The following is a 17,103-nucleotide window of genomic DNA, read 5'->3' as shown; positions in this document are numbered from 1 at the left end:
TTCCTAGACAAAACATTTTTTCTACACAGTAACACAAAAGCTGACTCGTAGCAAATAACGAAGTCGCTCGTTCATTTGCTCTTCGTAACCGAAGGAGGGTGGGACGACAAAGGTGCATATCGCACTTGGGGTATTGCATTCAATATTTTTACCTGAGTTATTTCGGTGAACGGTCCCCAGTGTCTTCCCTTTAGTCAGTAACTATAATTTCGCGTCTTCACTTGTGTTTGAGATTTAAAATGTCGCAAAGATTGTGGTTGCTTGTGGAATGGGTGGACGAGCGTGATGTATTTCCCAGTTATGGAGTGGTCAATGTTGGATCCTTGATTGGTAATGAAACACAGTTACACGTTGGGAAAATGATATATGTTCGAAATAAGCACGGGAATAATACTCGGCGGGCGCAGGTTATGAGGATATCGGGTAAGTTTTTAAATAACCGTCATATAACTGATAGTGGACGACTGTTGTACATGTTTCGCTAACGAAATTAACTAAAAATCAAATAAAAATATTTTCACCACACCAGTTCGGAAAAAGTATCTTTATTCTTCAAAAAAAGATAGGAAAGTTGCATTGAATTGTAAGATTGCGGTAGCAATTTGCTGTAAATTTAGAGTGGTTTTTTTTTCGTGTAAAATGGATTCATTTAGATTAAAATTGTATAGTTTTATAATTTTGGTGTCGTGAAAATGTTTGTGTTTTACTCGGTAGCAAAGTTTGTTTAACAATCGTGCCTTGAAACACTCGCATCGCTTAATATTGAGTTTTTCACTTTTTAATCACTCGTTACGCTCGTGGTTTAATTTTAGAATCTTAACGCTTGCTCGGTTATCAATATTACCACGAGTGGCTTACAACAACTTTTTCTCCTTGTAAAACAAATAACTATTTCCAGATAATAAACACTATGTGAAAGAACAAAAGAAATTGGTGGAAAGAGAGGATCATCAAGTGAAGAATGTATTGTCGCTTTGTATGCGCACTATTCGAGAAATGAAATCCGGCCCAATGGTAATTATTATTATTATTATTAATGATAGATAATACTTATATTAGTTATATTATACCTCACGCGTCGAATGTCAAATCCATATAACAACAAAGGGGCCTACCGCGAAAACCGAAAATCGCTTATTGCGGGGATCTTTCTCTTTTACTCTTACTAAGACGTAATTGGAGTGACAGAGAAAAATGCCCGCAACTGATGAACTTCGATTTTCGCGGTTATAGCCCAGGGGTCCTATCGCGAACGACGTTCGACGTGTTGCTGTCTATCGCACTTGTAAATTCGTATGTAAGTGTGACAGGGAGGCAACAAGTCGAACGTGGTTCGCGGTAGGTTGTCCTGTTCCTCTAAGTCGCTTTTGGAAAGGCTTAATAAAAAAAAAGAAATATTTTTATTATTTAAATGTTACATTTCTAAATAAATTAATGTGCTCCATATAAAAATGATTTGTCATAGGGATCATCATTGGATGCGCGAGGTATAGTAGTTAATAGTGTTAATACTCGAATCGAAATATAAATGTTCCCCCGATGGACATAGAGGGATGATATAAGTTTAACATGCTATTATGGCATGAACAGATGAACCGATACGAGTGCGATTTTTATAAATCCAGTCATATGGGACGATGGGAATATCTAAGATTTAACTGGCTATATTGCGCTGTTATACACTGTGATTTTGTTATGCCTGACTTCTGCTCTGAGGTGTCAATGTCAATCTACAACGTGGGCTGGTAAAAACCGACAGTTTGACCGCATTTAGAGATAAATTGTCATACAATGTTTTCGGAAATTCTTGTGAAAATTTATTTCTGTAATAACTTAGTGAAAAGCGCCTTTTTGGCTGTGACGCTGCCACTATGTGACTTGATTTCACGTGGTTCAGACATACCTACTGACAATCACCCACCACACACACATGACCAAACCCACACCACACATCGCATCGGCCTCCACAGTGACCAAACACGTTGTCTAATCAGCAGTGCTTATATCGTCTGCAACAGACGCAAAGGCCTGTGATGACTGACAACCATTAAAGTTTTAAAGGAAACTCTAAATTTTATCTGTAAATAAATAAATAAACTTTACTAAACTTGTTTTTTTGATTTGCCAAGATGTAAAAAGAAATAAGGTATCGTGAGCAGAAAACGCTAAAAAAACGATTTTTTTTTTTGCCGAAGGACCAAAACCCGTATAATTTTGTTTACTCCCTATGACCTCAGGAATGCGTAATTAAAATGTTAAAATCTGTAGGGTTTTACCAGCCCACGGTGTAGAACATCATACTGAACAACTTTTACTACGATGCCAACCCCGAAATTATGAAAAAAATTGACATGTGATTCGCCGAAATGTATGAAACAGCAGATTTTTTTCCGTTTTTGGGGTTGGTAAACAGTATCAGTCAGAGTATGACCAATAACAAAAACATCTGTATAATCGGACGTTATGGTAATTATTAGATTAGACTTATTTTGGATTCTTGTTATCAACTGTTGATAACGGACTGGGCGGCCCAGCGCATGGGAAATTTGTACTTTCTAAGGAATAAGAAAAGATGCGATGACAAAAAAAGCACATTATTTATGGAAGCTTCTATTTAGGTATAAATATGGTGGATTATATGACTTGGCAAAGCTATGAGTTTAGTTTCCTGTCATTTTTGCACAATAGAAAAAAGGCCACGCACATGCTTAATAATACCCACGTTTTGTAAAGGTGAAACACAGCGGCATTTTAATCCAGAATACTTATCTTATCAATTGCCTTTTACGGATTCCGTACCTTTTAGTCTGGTGTGTCATAGATATTTTATAATTTACTCAAAACTATTATACCTAAGTATATTTTTATAAAGATTGAAAAGAACAATGTTATTGTTCACAAGATAATCTCTCAAGTGCTAAACGGTCAGCTTAAAAAGTTTCAACTACTCATAACTAAAAAACGAAAAAACAAAAAAATCACAGAAAACTTAAAGGTTTCATTTTTTTATTAAGATTGATTACTTTCGAAAATAATCACTTCTTAATTCCAATCCAGGGGGGGATTCTCCCTCTCATTTTTATACTGGGCGTACATAACAAAGAAAATATATTAGCTTAATAAATAAATACTTACCACGAAACTTTTTTTTTTTTTTATATATTTATTCACTTAAATACAATGCAAGTTTACAGTATGCATTTTATGGCTTTATCGTATCGTATAGAAAGAAAAATTCATTATGCGTGGCCCGACACGTAACCGGTTTTTTAACCAGCGCGTGTAATTCCAGTTATTCATCATTAATGCCACTTCCACTTACAACTTCTCTTCAAATTACCACACCTTTGTATATAAGCATGTAGAACATACTTAAAACATACACTGAAAAGAAGCAACACAAATAAATGTTTGGGGTTGTTAGAATCATCTTGATGATTGATAGTTCCGTAATAGCCAATAAAAAGCCTGGGGGCCTAGCCAAGATGACAACCGTACATCTGTCGTCGCCTAACTAAAAGAAAAAAAATAGTCGGGATGACAGATGCTACGAAGTCACGTGACGTTTCCATTAGAGATGCAACGGATATCCGGTTCATTAATATCGTGCTAAATTACTATTCGGTATCCGACCGGTTACTACGCAACTATCCGGTATCCGGACGGATAGAAATATATGGCCTGGATTGAATACAATATGCACTAAACACTAAAACATCTTATAAATAACAAAACAAAGTTAATTAATGAGCACTCGCAACGAAAACATTAAGATACTTACGAAGAAATTTGTAACATACTTACCGCTATTCAAAACTCACTGTAAGTGAATTTCTTTCACTCGTCTATAAACGACTGCCTATAATAAGTTGCAACCTGCGTAACTTTGATCAATCGCGCGATATAATTTAATTAATTTTGGACACAACTTTTAGCCGGATATTCGGCAGCCGGATGCCGAAATTTCTGCTAACCTAACGGCCGGATATCCGGTATCCGGAAAACGAAAATCCGTTGCAGCTCTAGTTTCCATACACTATTTAAGTTTTGATTTAGGCTGAGTTTTCAATGGCTGTTATGCGTGGTGTGGTGGAACAGATGAGGTAACTGTGTAAAGTAAGCTTTCAGTAACAAAAGCTTGTACAAAAAATACAATAACCATTTATTCTAGTTTTCCGGGATGATGAATTCCGACCAACCGCCTCCAGGAGGTTCGACTGGACCGGTATCATTGCCTCAAGTGGTGCCGGATACTGATAATACTAGCAGCGAAAGTGAACAGGAGGTTCGTATTTTTGATTCTTTTACATTTATCGTGACCTATGAGCGCTCCTAACAGATTTTTCAGTACATATGGTGCTACTTTTTTTTTATTAGCACATTATGTAACTATGTCGAAAATTTAAAGGGTCATATGTACCGAAAAACATTGTACGTACGATACACGTGCGAATAGGTCATTCGCAACTCGTGTCGATTTAAAACACTCCCTTCGGTCGTGTTTTAATTTATCGCCACTCGTTACGAATTTGCTATTTTTCGCACTTGTATCGTAAATAACTATTCCATATCCATCCTGGCTCAGTTCGCAAACAGTAAGTATACTAGAAAGCTGTTGTTATTATACACAGTTATCAAGATCACCGAGTGAAATATATTACCTATTCTAAAAAAAAATGAATTAGACCCCAAAGACCCTAATACTGATGATACTTAGAACCTGACGCTTCCGACAAAGAGGCAGAAAAAAAAACTTAAAGCAATTTTGGTGTTTATCAAAAATAATGTTGGTTTTCAAAAATAATATTCATGTCCAAAAACTATTTCCTGGTTCTTACAGATGCATTATGAAGTTAGTCGACGTCATAAAAAGTCGTCCCAAAATGCTCACTATCGTGATGCTTCCAACAGCCGAAGCAGACAGTCCTCTCGGTACCAGGCTTCAAACCCCAGGAGCCGCTCCATGATCTGCAGCACTCCAGTATCAATACCAAGCGCACGTATACCCTTATTGACCTTCGACCAGAGCACCCAGGTTGACTTCGACGCGGAAGACCGTAAACAAAAGATGGAGGAGATGGAGGTTGTCGTTAAAGGTCTCTACGCCCGCTTTCTGGTATTAGTGGCTAGATGTCATAACGAGAATATCCCATTGCCGGAGGGTGTGGCTGACCCTTTTGAACGGAATGATGTACCAGAACGTCAGAACGGAACGAGGTCACCGATGGAGCAAGCCAACGCAGTGGGGGAAAATATGACTGTGAACGGAAACCCTGTGAAAGGCGAAGCGGTTCCGAATCCGAAAACGTTAGAAGTTCGTCGAGTTTCAGCGCACACCACCAACACAGGCGAAACGAGCTATAATGGGATCGATTACGATATGGTAGTTATCTGTTTTTAATTAACTTTAGAAAACATAGCCCATTCTATATTCAGGGAGCTAGCGAAGCGGAACGCGGATGTGGTGATTAGTGACCAGAGGGCTGGTCCCTTGCTTGGGCAGCGAATTTGCATGGCTATATAGCGTGCAGCGTAGCAATGCTAGCAGCCTACTGGGCACCCTATATACTATAAGCGCCGAGCTAGCCCCTCTATTTAATGTACCTAGCAGTATATTTTTTGTGAATTTAGTATTATTTTCGTCTTTACATTTTCATATTTTTTTTATACATAAAAAAGATTTTTTATATTTTTTTATGTGAAATCATATCTCGAATGTGCGTGAAATAATAAAATACCATTTCAGGTACAGATTGGCGCAGGCAACGCCGTTGTGCCAAGCAGACTGTTGAACGATATAGACTGGACATCCTACAGCACCGCCACGAGGCAACTTCTGCAAGCAGTGTTTCCTCGCAGGTAAATATTTTTTACCAATTTACAGGTGATTTAGATACAGTTATTTGGCAGTTTGAGATTACTTAAGTATTGGTTTTGCCCGACTATGGCAGGCGTTATGCTTTTAGCTTATATCTAAGCACGTATGTTAGTTACACCGTAGGTGTCAATAATCGATTTGTTATTGTGACAAATATCGGGCTCGAAAAGGAGTATTTTTCCGTTTCAGCAAATATCAGCTTCTTCATCTTTTATAATATATATTTGGCATGTAAAAAATACTTTGTCTCTAATTGCCGAAAATGTTCAATGTTTGATATTTTGCATATGATCCATTTTTTAGGGTTCCGTACCAAAAAGGTACAAAAGGAACCCTTATGGTGCGACTCTGTCCGTCCATACGTCTGTCACACCGCTTTCCGCTAAATTTCGAATAGTTATGAACAACGCTAACCCAGACACATTGAAAGTATTATTATGTCATTTTATTTTTAATAACTATGCATGGGAAATGCCCAGGGCCAGAGCGTAACCTGTAGAGGGGGCACAATTTCAATGTCTAGTGACTAGGTCAAGTGGGGTGAGGGTGAGGAAAATGTGGAAAAAAAATATCAACCCCCCCCCCCCCCCCTTAGCTCCGAAATTAAGCGAAGAAAAATTATGAAATTTTTACATAATATTAACATTACTATAATTTTTACAGGAAAAATGTAATCTCTATCTCTATCTCTATCTTGGTAACTTTTTTTTTTATTAACAAAAAACATTTCTGAATTCAGTTTGCAATTTAACCAACTATAAGTGTGTTTATTACACCACAAATAATTATGAGATTACATTAAAGACAACTTTTTTCAAATAAAATAATAATTTTGAAATCGGTTCACATGATAGAGAATTATCCACGAAAAACCAACATACGTGCGTTGCGTAAATTATTAGACAATTTGCCGATAGATGGCGCTGTACACAATTAAACTTATTGTTAGTATAGGTACTTCGGATCAAAATTCTTCCGCCTTTATAGTTACACAAGATAATTCAAAGTTTGTACGGAACCCTCGGTGCGCGAGTAAAACGAACTCGCACTTGACCGGTTTTTTTACATTTCCAATATTGTAATGCAGCACATCATTGCACATTGTGAAACGTGTGTTCGTGAAACGGAATACGATTATCAGGCCCGACATCGAGAAGTGTGGATGTATTCATGTAATTGGCCCTTTATTGTAACGAGAACTAAAAAACCTACGTACGTATGACTGTTATGTAGTAACGTCACTGCAATATTGGCGCGGATAGGGATAGAATATGTCTACTATACGTCATCCGCCTAATTCTAAGCCAAAATACGTTGTCACTGACAAAAGCCTACCGCGAACACCGAAGTTCGCAAATTGCGGGCATCTTTCTCTATTACTCCAATTAAGGCAACCCCACACTAGCGTCTCCAGAGCGTCAGTGTCGAGTCAACTCTGGCTGCTGCTCAGCGCGACGCAACGTTGATGCAACTGCGCAGCCACTTTCCATGACTAAGACGCCGACGCTCAAAAGACCCTAGTGTGGGGTGTTCGCGGTAGGTTCTCAGAGTAGACTCTAAAGTCTTAAGTCTAAGTTCGACAAAGTTAATTTAATATTTTAGATGAACAGATGAATGTGTTAGGTACGTTTTTTTTTCAGGGTACTAGCAACGCATTCACTGACTGGCAAGCAATCGCCAGCCTTCATGAACATCCCGCCCAAGAAGCGGCTCGACCCTCAAATCGTGAATGACATCGTGGACACCGTTGCCGAGCGCTGCGGCGTATCTAAGCGACTGGTCAGGTAAATAAAAAAATTATACTGGTTAGGTAATGTTATGATAGGCTGATAGCATCTGGTTTTGGCTTATAAACGAATAACATGAGGGAAGGGTGGGAAACAATAAGCTACAGGATCACTGGACTGAATTGAGAACATAGAGGAGGCCTTTACCCACCCGTGGTACACTTAAATAGGCTAATGAAGTCGCTCCTGCTGTTACCGAAGCGATACTGGAGCTAACCAACTGCGGTTTAATTCATAAGTCAATACCGCTTCAGATGAAGTTTTGTCCAGTTTAAAGGTTGTTAACTAACGTTCTTAATTTTCGAAAACAGTAAAGCGCCAATTACATCCACACTTCTCTGTCTGTCCCGATGTCGGGCCTGATAATAGTTTTCCGTTTCACGGAATATCAGCCCATCAAAAACAGAACTTCATTGATGGAGCTAGCCCCGGATCACCAATAGAGACCAATAAAACCCCTTTACTTAGGTTAGGTATTTGCTATAGATACCATGCTTATTAGGTATCCGGGCGTCCGAGTCTTTTAACACAACGCATATAAAATTGGCAAAAAACCTACTTTTTGTATTCATCTATAAGATTACTTCAGACATGACATATAGCCTAGCTGCTTTGCTGCGTGCGAAGTTTAAAAATGGCGTACGTATCTCACCTAGGTTTTTTTTTCGCAGAGGCAGCATAACAATAAAATGCACTGACGAGGCGAAGCTTTACCGCAACCGGCTGCATTATAGGCAGTCTCGCCAGCACCCGAACCAGGAGAATGTCCCGCCCGGACCTTCCTCGGACGAATCATCTACCGTCACTGAATAAATTCTTGACGCTGACAAATTATTCACTAATATTAAGAATATGATACCTATGCAAAATATTAATGGGCGCTTTCTACTTTATCGTGGACGTCCACGTCAATACCACCTTTGACTGTTACGATACTTACGATAAAGCAGGAAGTAATGTATGAGATTGTATGCAACCCCTCTTAATTTTAGAGTAGAGGTACTGGAACCCCGGCTCGTACCAATGAATTTTTCGGAACTTATGTACATAATAAATATAATTTGATATTTACCAGTCGCTTTTCGGCGACGGAAAACATCGTGAAGAAACCGGACTAAACCCAATAAGGCCTAGTTTACCCTCTGGGTTGGAAGGTCAGATGGCAGTCGCTTTCGTAAAAACTAGTGCCTACGCCAATTCTCGGGATTAGTTGCTAAGCGAAACCCATCGTGGACCTGAATAGAAATAAAAAACTAATCCGAACACTTTATAACAGAACCTTTATATTATAACAGTTAAATGGAACCAGCACGTTTGTAAATAAATAAATATTATAGGAAACTATTATACAAATTGACTTAAGCCCCACATTCAGCTCAAGACGAAGGCTTACATATAATATATAAATTCTTAAATAACATAAAAAACACCTATGACTCAGGCACAAATATCCGTGGTTATCACACAAAGAAAAGCCCTTACCGGGATTTGAATCCAGAATCTAGTTTAGTTTGCGGACAGTACTCACGCTCCGGTTGAAGTCCAGCAAGAGCGAGAGGCAGTTATCTGTTAAAGTAACCTACTTGTATCAATTTCTCACTCTAATGCTGCCTCTTACAGGACTCCAAACAGGGCCGTGACATATTTAGTATACAGTTCAGTAGATTTCACAGTTCCTTGGAACTCATAGAAAGTATCCCTGAAAAGTTTGAAAAGTCTATTAGTCATATATTTTGAGATGAACTTATAAATACCAACAAGTTCATCTCTAATACTGTGAGCTAACTAGAAAGTTTACTTTTTTTATTAGTGACGATTTGTCAAAAGATGCTATTTGTCATTGTGTTTTAAATTTCGAATACAAATGGCGCTGCCCAGAGACATGTCAGTCGATCCTATTTCTATGGCGCTGCCTTACAATCGAATTAATTGCAAGCTACGCAAACGCAACACAATGAACAATGAATAAATAAATATAACTTAACACGTGTTTCAGTTAAGCTAATACCTTTTCAAATAGGACCAAAAAAGACATTCTTCTCAAACAGGTGCGCTTAGGAAAACTTAGGACAACCGGGAGGCCTCCCTACAAAAAGTGCCCGGCGACCGTGTAGATGTAATAAACGCTTAAGTTTACACCGACGGCACATTTGATACTGACTATATAATATCGTCAGGTGACAAGCGAAACTCACTAATTACCACCACAAGTTCATAGCCATAATGAACCATATCACTACTAAAATAAGGTTAATCTTTGTTTAATTATTTTTTAGTATTTAGTGAGTTTTGCTTGTCACCGGACGATATATACTTTGCCAGATTTGGACGGAAAGGCACCGGGACGTGCGGGACATACCTTCGTAGGTGCTTCAGTGAGGTGAAAGCTGAAAACGAACTCTAGAAGCACGTCACGCGCGGCATCGGCACCTCGCTGCTTCTTTGGTCGTATTACCGCGCATTGTTTGGACAAAGCATTATACGTACTTTGGGCGTACGCAGAAGTACAAACGGGAGAAGTGTATAGCATAGCATGAGTCACTTGGTCGTTCCGCAGGGTCACTCGTGGAAGTCGTGGACCGAAGCTGCTGAGAGACACAACTATGAAAAAAAGAAAACCCGGCCAAAGTCATGTGGTAGGTTTATTGTTTATGGATTCAGAACTAAGGAATCTCTAAGCACACTAGACTCTGACTACGCTAACTTTGCACAAACTTGGCAGTAAGAATGTCTACAAATTCCATAAGCTCCTTACTTGACGTAAAACTTGGCATGAAAAGGTAGTGTGTTTCGACTTTAAGAACCTATTATCAATTGTGTCATAATCAAAGGAGATTCTAAACTTTGCAAATCAATTATAACTATTATAAGTGGGCTTAGAGATGCTTTAGCTGAATCGATAGAGTCTGGCTACTGAAATATTACACAATATTTTGGCGGGAAATTCGAAAAATCTTAGGCTGGTCATACTATTACTAATAATAGTTTGCGGACCTCACTCGGTATAGTCATTATTAATATTATTTCAAATAAACCCCTTATAAACCGCGAACAATTTGAATGAATGACATAAATTGACAACAGACTTTTAGCTTTTTTTTATATCATAGACAATTGGTGATACAACATGAAAATATCTGTCAACAATATTTGGCTAGTCAGACTCGAAACAAAAATTGCTCTTGCACATGGCGTAAGTAACCCCCACATGTCGAAGGTTGCACACGTTAAATTAAGAAATCAGAAATCATATAAGTATTCATTGTGTGAACATGAACAACAGCAAAAACGCATGCGAGTCCAACTACTTGAGCATGTGCCAGTGCGAGCCACCTGCTGAGGGTGTAACCAGTATGATCTGCGTAGCCGGAGCAGATAAATTTTCAATGTCTCAAAGTAGCTTGCGCAAGGAAATCGCACCAGTTACATACAATATGTGTAAACATTTGCGTGTAGTGCACATAAGGGACAATAGGGTTGTTTCCAATTTTTTGAAACGCTCGTATTACGTTCTATATTAACTAAAAGATGCCCTAAAATTCAACTTTTATACTAAAAACGGCTTCTACAATAGGTAATACAAGAGCCTGAACTCCTTGTTCAGGCTCTTGTATTACCTATTGTAGATTATGCTGATGTATGTTACACGAATATCACACAAGTTTCTCTGAACAAACTAGATCGGCTTCTTAATAATAGCATCAGATTTATTTTCGGACTCCGTAAATATGACCACATATCATATCTACATATCGCCGTCGACTTAACTGGTTCCCTGTTCGTGAACGTAGATCGTTGCGAATTTTGTGCACACTATACTCTGTTTTATTCGATCCAACAGCACCGGACTATCTCAGATCCAAATTTCATTTTATAACTGCCCGAACAGGTTGCACCCTTCGGGCCGGTACAGACGGACTGCAACTTGTATGGGAACTGCACGTCGACGTTGCAGTTGCAGTGCAGTCGGCATGCAGTTCCCATACAAGTTGTAGTCGATTTGCAGTCCGTCTGTACCGGCCCTAACTCCTTCACCGTTCAGGCGATCCGGCTTTGGAATGATCTCCCAGTCAACAGGCTCAAACCAAGCTCTCGTTTAGGCGCATGTTACGCAATTTTTCGACAAGCTCTCTGGTTAATAGGGTTGTTTCCAATTTTTTGGAACGCTTGTATTACGTTCTATATTAACTAAAACTTGCCCTAAAATTCAACTTTTATACTAAAAACGGCTTTGTTGTTGTCCTAAAGCACCCCAGAGGTGCAAAGGGCCTTCACAAGCTCGCGCCACTCCTTCCTATCTTCAGCTCGTCCTCTGGCCTCGCTCCAGCTCAACCCGACCGCTCGTAACTCTCTTTGGACGGACCGTTGCCAAGAGTGTACAGGACGCCCGGAGCCACGGCTTCCGTCCGGCGGTTTCCACGCGAAAGCTATGGTAGCATTATTCGTTTCCCCTCTTCGAATAGTATGTCCTATCCATCTCCATTTCCGTGAAAAACGGCTTTAAATATGTTAAATTAACAAAATATATTGACAGATCCTTTCGCGCCCAAAACGCTCTTTGAAAATTGTGTGACGTCACACACAGTTTACGGTTTGACACATGACTACATACATACGTAGAAGATACGAACCCAGTGTTGTCACATCTACCTACTTTTTGGTAGATCTACATATTTTACCTGCGTTCTACCTATCTACCTCCCTCGGCCTGAAATCTACCTATTTTTCAAAATGGTACAATTGTAAGCAATTCTCAATACATGTGACGGAACATTACCTAATTTCTACCGAATTTAGATTTGATTTAATGAAAACTTGCCAAAGAAACAGATTATACAAGCAGGTTTATTACCTAGAAACCATGGAAATCCTAACTTATGTTTGAATTTCTTTAATGAACATGTGTACTAACGTCACAATATTAAAAACTTATAAATAATTCAAAAAATTTTAATCATAAAAATGTACTTCTATTGAGTGGTAGATCTACCTATTTTTCATTTTAAATTCCACCCATTTCTACCTATTTTTGCACCCTATTCTACCATTTCGGCAAAATTGTATGTGACAACACTGTACGAACCAAAGAGCATATAATCACTACGTTTTAATACGATACGAACTGTCAACTGACATTTGTCATTTGTTGTTTAATATATGTTTATGTATTATATTATACTACTCTTTGGCATGTAGCCCGCGCAACAACATGCGCCACGTGAACAATCCCCACGTTTTTATTTATAGCTCAAACAAGTTCATGTTTTTATTTCAGCTGTCAACTTCTGATTGTCTTATCAATTATGTAGCCTGTAGGTTATAAGTATTAAGGCAGTGTCGTGTTTTGTATTACATTTTACTAAAATCAAATAGAATGGAGGACATCGAAGAGTCCGAGTTCGTGGCTTCCGAGCACGATAAGCTAGTCCACGCCGTATCGAAACTAGACAAAACTCAATTCATTACCGAGCCAACACGAAGTGAACCAACTAACCTCAATTCAGAGTTTAACTTGATCAAAACGAAACCAAAACTCGATCTTACAAATGTTGTGAAAGTGTTAGAAGACACATCTCACCATGTACAAATTAGTAAGAAGCTTAAAAAGAGCCAGGACGATAAGCAAATACTGGCAAAACCGCTTGAAAAGCCGCAGGCCGAACGCATCAAGCGAGCGACAGGGTACGAGCAGGCGAAGGAAAAAATAGGCAGGTGGGACCCTGTCGTAGCAAGAAGCCGTACCGTAGACTTTGTCTCGTTTCCTCTTAAGCGTGTCTCAAACAAAATGCAGCCGACACATGAGTTCTTATCCAAGTTTGAACTCAAGTCAAATCTTGAGAAGGAGTTGGAGGAAATTGATCCGCCTAATATACCAGTTGAAGAAGATGAAGAGGAGAAAGTGTATCCAATGACATATGAGGAAATGCTGGAACACAGGCAGCACTCTGCTAAATTGAGAGCACAACAATCTTACAAGGCTGCAAAAGCCAAGAGACACAGTAAAATAAAGAGCAAGAAGTATCACAGGTTAGTTTTAATTGCCAATAGATTAATTTACACAATATTTATTGAACCTTGTATAATACACTTGTGTAATAAGTAATATGTATGTTTGTAAGTTGTGCAGTATATATGTATTGTTGATGGAGTATTTTTGTAAATCTTTAGATCCTTCAATTTACTTATTTGAGTAAATTTTACTTGCGTACATATTTTTTTTCATATTTATACCTAATTCCTAAGATGAATTGGGGTTTCGTTCTGAACCGGTACTTGTTTTCAGAATTCTCAAGAAGGAAAGACTAAAGTTGCAGCTCAAAGAGTTTGAAGAGCTACAGAAGAAGGACCCAGAGGAAGCTCTCAAGAAGTTAGAGGCTCTGGAGAAAGCTAGGGCTTTGGAGAGACATACACTGAGACACAAGAATACTGGAAAATGGGCCAAAAGCAAATTGGTTCGCGCCAAATATGACAAAGAGGTACAGTTCACATTTTATTATTTTTCTAATTAAATCAAAATTAGATAAAATTTTAAGAGTATCTTTTGCTAGCTTACTTGCTAGAACAGCAGATCTTCATATCTAGCCTATGTCAATATATAACAGGGTCAAATATTATGTCTAGTATTTTGGATGTTGCCAGATAAAGAGTTAAAACCATGGTACTGGTAGTATTAGTTTTTTGATAGCCTGCTTTAACTATAAACCTATTTCTATTACAGACCCGACAAGAACTTGCTGAACAATTAGCAGTAAGCAGAGGCCTAACTCAAAAAACACAAACTAATCAAGACAGCTCTGATGGAGAAAATGATGACTCTGAAAACATACCAGATATCACTCTATCTCAAGACCCCATGAACCCCTGGATGATGAAGAGGTCAGATAAATCAAATGTTGATGCTGAATTTGATTTCGGCTACAAGAAATATGTTCAAGGGAAGACAAACAAGAAAGATGATAGTGATAGTGATTCAGATGATGATGTAACACAGCATACTGGTAGTGATAAAGATAGTAAAGCACTAGATATGTTGCTTTTGGGAAATACTATTAATAGAATTGGTCAGGAAGACAGTGATGCACAAGCTGAAGACACTACTAAAATACAAACAGAGACAAAAGAAACACAAATTCCTAAAGCAAAGAATGCCGGTAAAAATAAACCAGATAAACTTAAAATAACTAAACAGAATGATAACCAACCAACAATTATAGAACAAAATTCTAAGAAATCTAAACCAGTGAAAAGAAAAAATCAAGTTAACAATACAATTTCATCTAAGAAAACCAAGACAGCTGTAGCTACTTCTAGTTGGTCTGTGGAACCAATTAATATTGCCCCAGAGACAAAGACAAAGAAAGCAAACAGTGACGTAACAGAAGCATTTGAAGTACTTGAAAAAAATATTGCAAACAAAGTTGCAAGCAAAATTAACAAACTTAAGAAAGATATAAAAAATTTGGAAAAGGTTACTAAAAAGTCAAAGAAAAATGAAACCAAACAAGAAGAAAGAGACAACCTAGACTACTTGAAACTGAAAAAACAAAAAGTAAAACCAGTCATAGATGAGGAGTTAATTGAAACAGCTGCCAATGCTCCAGAAGATGTACAGGCTAGCAACAAGCCTCTCTCTGATATAGTGAAAATAGCACAAAGCGATGTGCCAGTTGAAGAAACTGTTGATGCAAATATTGATCCAACTAGATTCATACAAGCTAAGCCAAAATATTTGAACTCTATTGTACCAGAAGGAGAAGGTGGCCATGATTTGTTAGATGATGATGATGAACAAGTTGTTCCAAAAGTAAATATTGAAGAGGTATTTGAGGAAGATGATGTAGTTGACAGTTTTAGACAAGAAAAAGAAGATGAAATAAATAAGGATAAAATTGAAGACATTGATTTAAGTTTACCTGGCTGGGGCAGCTGGGGAGGAAAAGGAGTAAAAGCCCCTAAAAAGAAAAAGAACAGATTTATCTCTAAACCTGCTCCAAAATTTCCAAGAAGGGATGAAAACAAAGGTGATATAATCATAAAAGAATTTAAGGATCCCAAACTAGCTGTTCATAAAGTAACCAATGTACCATTCCCTTTCAAGAGTGTCAAGGATTATGAAGCATCAATCAGAGTTCCACTCGGTAACACTTTTATCACTGAAAAAGCACACAAGAAGTTGATCAAACCAAGTGTTATTACTAAGGTTGGTGCCATCATTGAGGCTATGGATGAAGATGAACTGCTTGACAAGAAAAACCAGACCTTCAGAAATGAGAAAGTTATGAAATTATTGGGACAGAAATAAAACTAATCAACTTAATTAATGTTTTATTTGTTCTTACTTATACTCCAACTCGGATTGGTGGTGAGACTAATATGACACCATCACCTCTCACAAATAACATGGGAATAGTCCGTTTTGTTGTTCTGTAGACTTCCTCATATGTTTCTTCATCAATCTCCACTGTTGTGATTGTCTCTTCTGCATCTCCTAGGACCATGTTTAGATGTTGATCATAAGCCTGTGACATAAAAATATAAATAAGTAAAATGTTTTAAATTAATATTTAACAAACATACATGATAATTTAATTGTAATATCCAAAGGCCTGATTGAAAGGCACCTTTGGATATTTCACCTATCATTGTCATTAAAAATGTGATTTGGGAAGAAAATGAACGTGCAGTACAGGGTAAAAAGTATAAAAGCTGTACTAGTGATTGACAGCTGACTTTTTTTTAAGTTTTTTTTTAAATTTTTGGGTGCAGACTACAATCCCCATGCAGTGTATATCCAGCTGGATCCATAATAAGGCCTGTAGGATTTTTTAATTTAAGCAGACTGTAATAGGGAAAACTAATACCATACTTCAAAGCCAGCACCTTATGATTTACCGCAGAACAAATTACGTCTTGAAGTCTACTGCTACATGTTGAGAGGCAAAATTATGTAGTATATATATATATATTAAAACTTACATGCAGTTTGCCACGAAGTTCTCGTTCATTACGCATTTTTACGTATATTCTTTCATCTAAGCTTAGCCTTATAAGATCTAATGGCTCCTTCACAGTCATTACCGATACCTGAAAACAAGGCATATCAAAGTAAGTGAACAGTAAAAGAAGATCTAATACAAAATATAAGAGCGAATAAAAATATCATGAATTGTCTTAGTTTTTGATAACTAAGACATAACAATAAGAACTACATTTAAGGAAAAATAAACAAATATGTTCAAACCAGCAACCTACATTTTCACCGTCATCTGCCATGATTTAAAGATGACTCTGTAAATTTAGTAAGTACGGAAAATATATTATTCGAATAAATTCGAGTCACAGACACGGGAGAAATTATTAATTTTCACAAACGTATTATTTCTTGGTTATATTCGTTACTTGAAGCCATTGGAGCAAAGCGTTTGCCGCTAGCCGATG

At 37.8% G+C, this 17,103-nt stretch overlaps 3 protein-coding genes across 4 annotated transcripts; 2 read left to right on the top strand and 1 right to left on the bottom strand.

The window, feature by feature from the left end:
• Positions 1 to 73: 73 nt before the first annotated feature.
• LOC133526336 (uncharacterized) lies at positions 74 to 9,649 on the top strand. 2 transcript variants are annotated; one of them, XM_061862899.1, is made up of 7 exons: positions 74 to 423; positions 899 to 1,014; positions 4,172 to 4,285; positions 4,841 to 5,383; positions 5,747 to 5,859; positions 7,519 to 7,662; positions 8,337 to 9,649. In XM_061862899.1, the coding sequence occupies exons 1-7, from the start codon at positions 240 to 242 to the stop codon at positions 8,476 to 8,478; spliced, it is 1,356 nt and encodes a 451-aa protein (XP_061718883.1). In that variant the 5' UTR covers positions 74 to 239; the 3' UTR covers positions 8,479 to 9,649. The 2 variants fall into 2 exon arrangements, with proteins under 2 accessions (XP_061718883.1, XP_061718884.1); XM_061862900.1 differs by lacking the exon at positions 4,172 to 4,285.
• A 3,309-nt stretch (positions 9,650 to 12,958) lies between these two features.
• Positions 12,959 to 15,982, top strand: LOC133526652 (U3 small nucleolar RNA-associated protein 14 homolog C). Its single transcript, XM_061863344.1, has 3 exons — positions 12,959 to 13,692; positions 13,949 to 14,141; positions 14,384 to 15,982. The coding sequence occupies exons 1-3, from the start codon at positions 13,040 to 13,042 to the stop codon at positions 15,965 to 15,967; spliced, it is 2,430 nt and encodes an 809-aa protein (XP_061719328.1). The 5' UTR covers positions 12,959 to 13,039; the 3' UTR covers positions 15,968 to 15,982.
• LOC133526653 (U6 snRNA-associated Sm-like protein LSm3) lies at positions 15,978 to 17,081 on the bottom strand. The gene is made up of 3 exons (XM_061863345.1): positions 16,918 to 17,081; positions 16,642 to 16,749; positions 15,978 to 16,184 (listed from the first exon to the last, which is right to left on the bottom strand). Exons 1-3 carry the CDS (start codon positions 16,936 to 16,938, stop codon positions 16,005 to 16,007), a joined length of 309 nt encoding a protein of 102 aa, XP_061719329.1. The 5' UTR covers positions 16,939 to 17,081; the 3' UTR covers positions 15,978 to 16,004.
• Between the last annotated feature and the right edge of the window lie 22 nt (positions 17,082 to 17,103).

The sequence above is a fragment of the Cydia pomonella genome, chromosome 16, assembly GCF_033807575.1.
Source record: "Cydia pomonella isolate Wapato2018A chromosome 16, ilCydPomo1, whole genome shotgun sequence".
Lineage (NCBI taxonomy): Eukaryota > Metazoa > Arthropoda > Insecta > Lepidoptera > Tortricidae > Cydia > Cydia pomonella.
Note: the sequence above shows the minus strand (reverse complement) of the source record. Positions and strands in the feature narration are given on the sequence as shown.

Coding starts and splice junctions, on each gene's coding strand:
- LOC133526336 (XM_061862899.1), top strand. CDS start 240: ATGTCGCAAAGATTGTGGTTGCTTGTGGAATGGGTGGACGAGCGTGAT. Junction 1,015..4,171: donor AAATGAAATCCGGCCCAATG/GTAATTATTATT, acceptor CATTTATTCTAG/TTTTCCGGGATGATGAATTC. Junction 5,860..7,518: donor CAAGCAGTGTTTCCTCGCAG/GTAAATATTTTT, acceptor TTTTTTTTTCAG/GGTACTAGCAACGCATTCAC.
- LOC133526652 (XM_061863344.1), top strand. CDS start 13,040: ATGGAGGACATCGAAGAGTCCGAGTTCGTGGCTTCCGAGCACGATAAG. Junction 13,693..13,948: donor AAGAGCAAGAAGTATCACAG/GTTAGTTTTAAT, acceptor ACTTGTTTTCAG/AATTCTCAAGAAGGAAAGAC. Junction 14,142..14,383: donor GCGCCAAATATGACAAAGAG/GTACAGTTCACA, acceptor TTTCTATTACAG/ACCCGACAAGAACTTGCTGA.
- LOC133526653 (XM_061863345.1), bottom strand. CDS start 16,938: ATGGCAGATGACGGTGAAAAT. Junction 16,750..16,917: donor TGGCAGATGACGGTGAAAAT/GTAGGTTGCTGG, acceptor CCTTGTTTTCAG/GTATCGGTAATGACTGTGAA. Junction 16,185..16,641: donor AACTTCGTGGCAAACTGCAT/GTAAGTTTTAAT, acceptor TTTATGTCACAG/GCTTATGATCAACATCTAAA.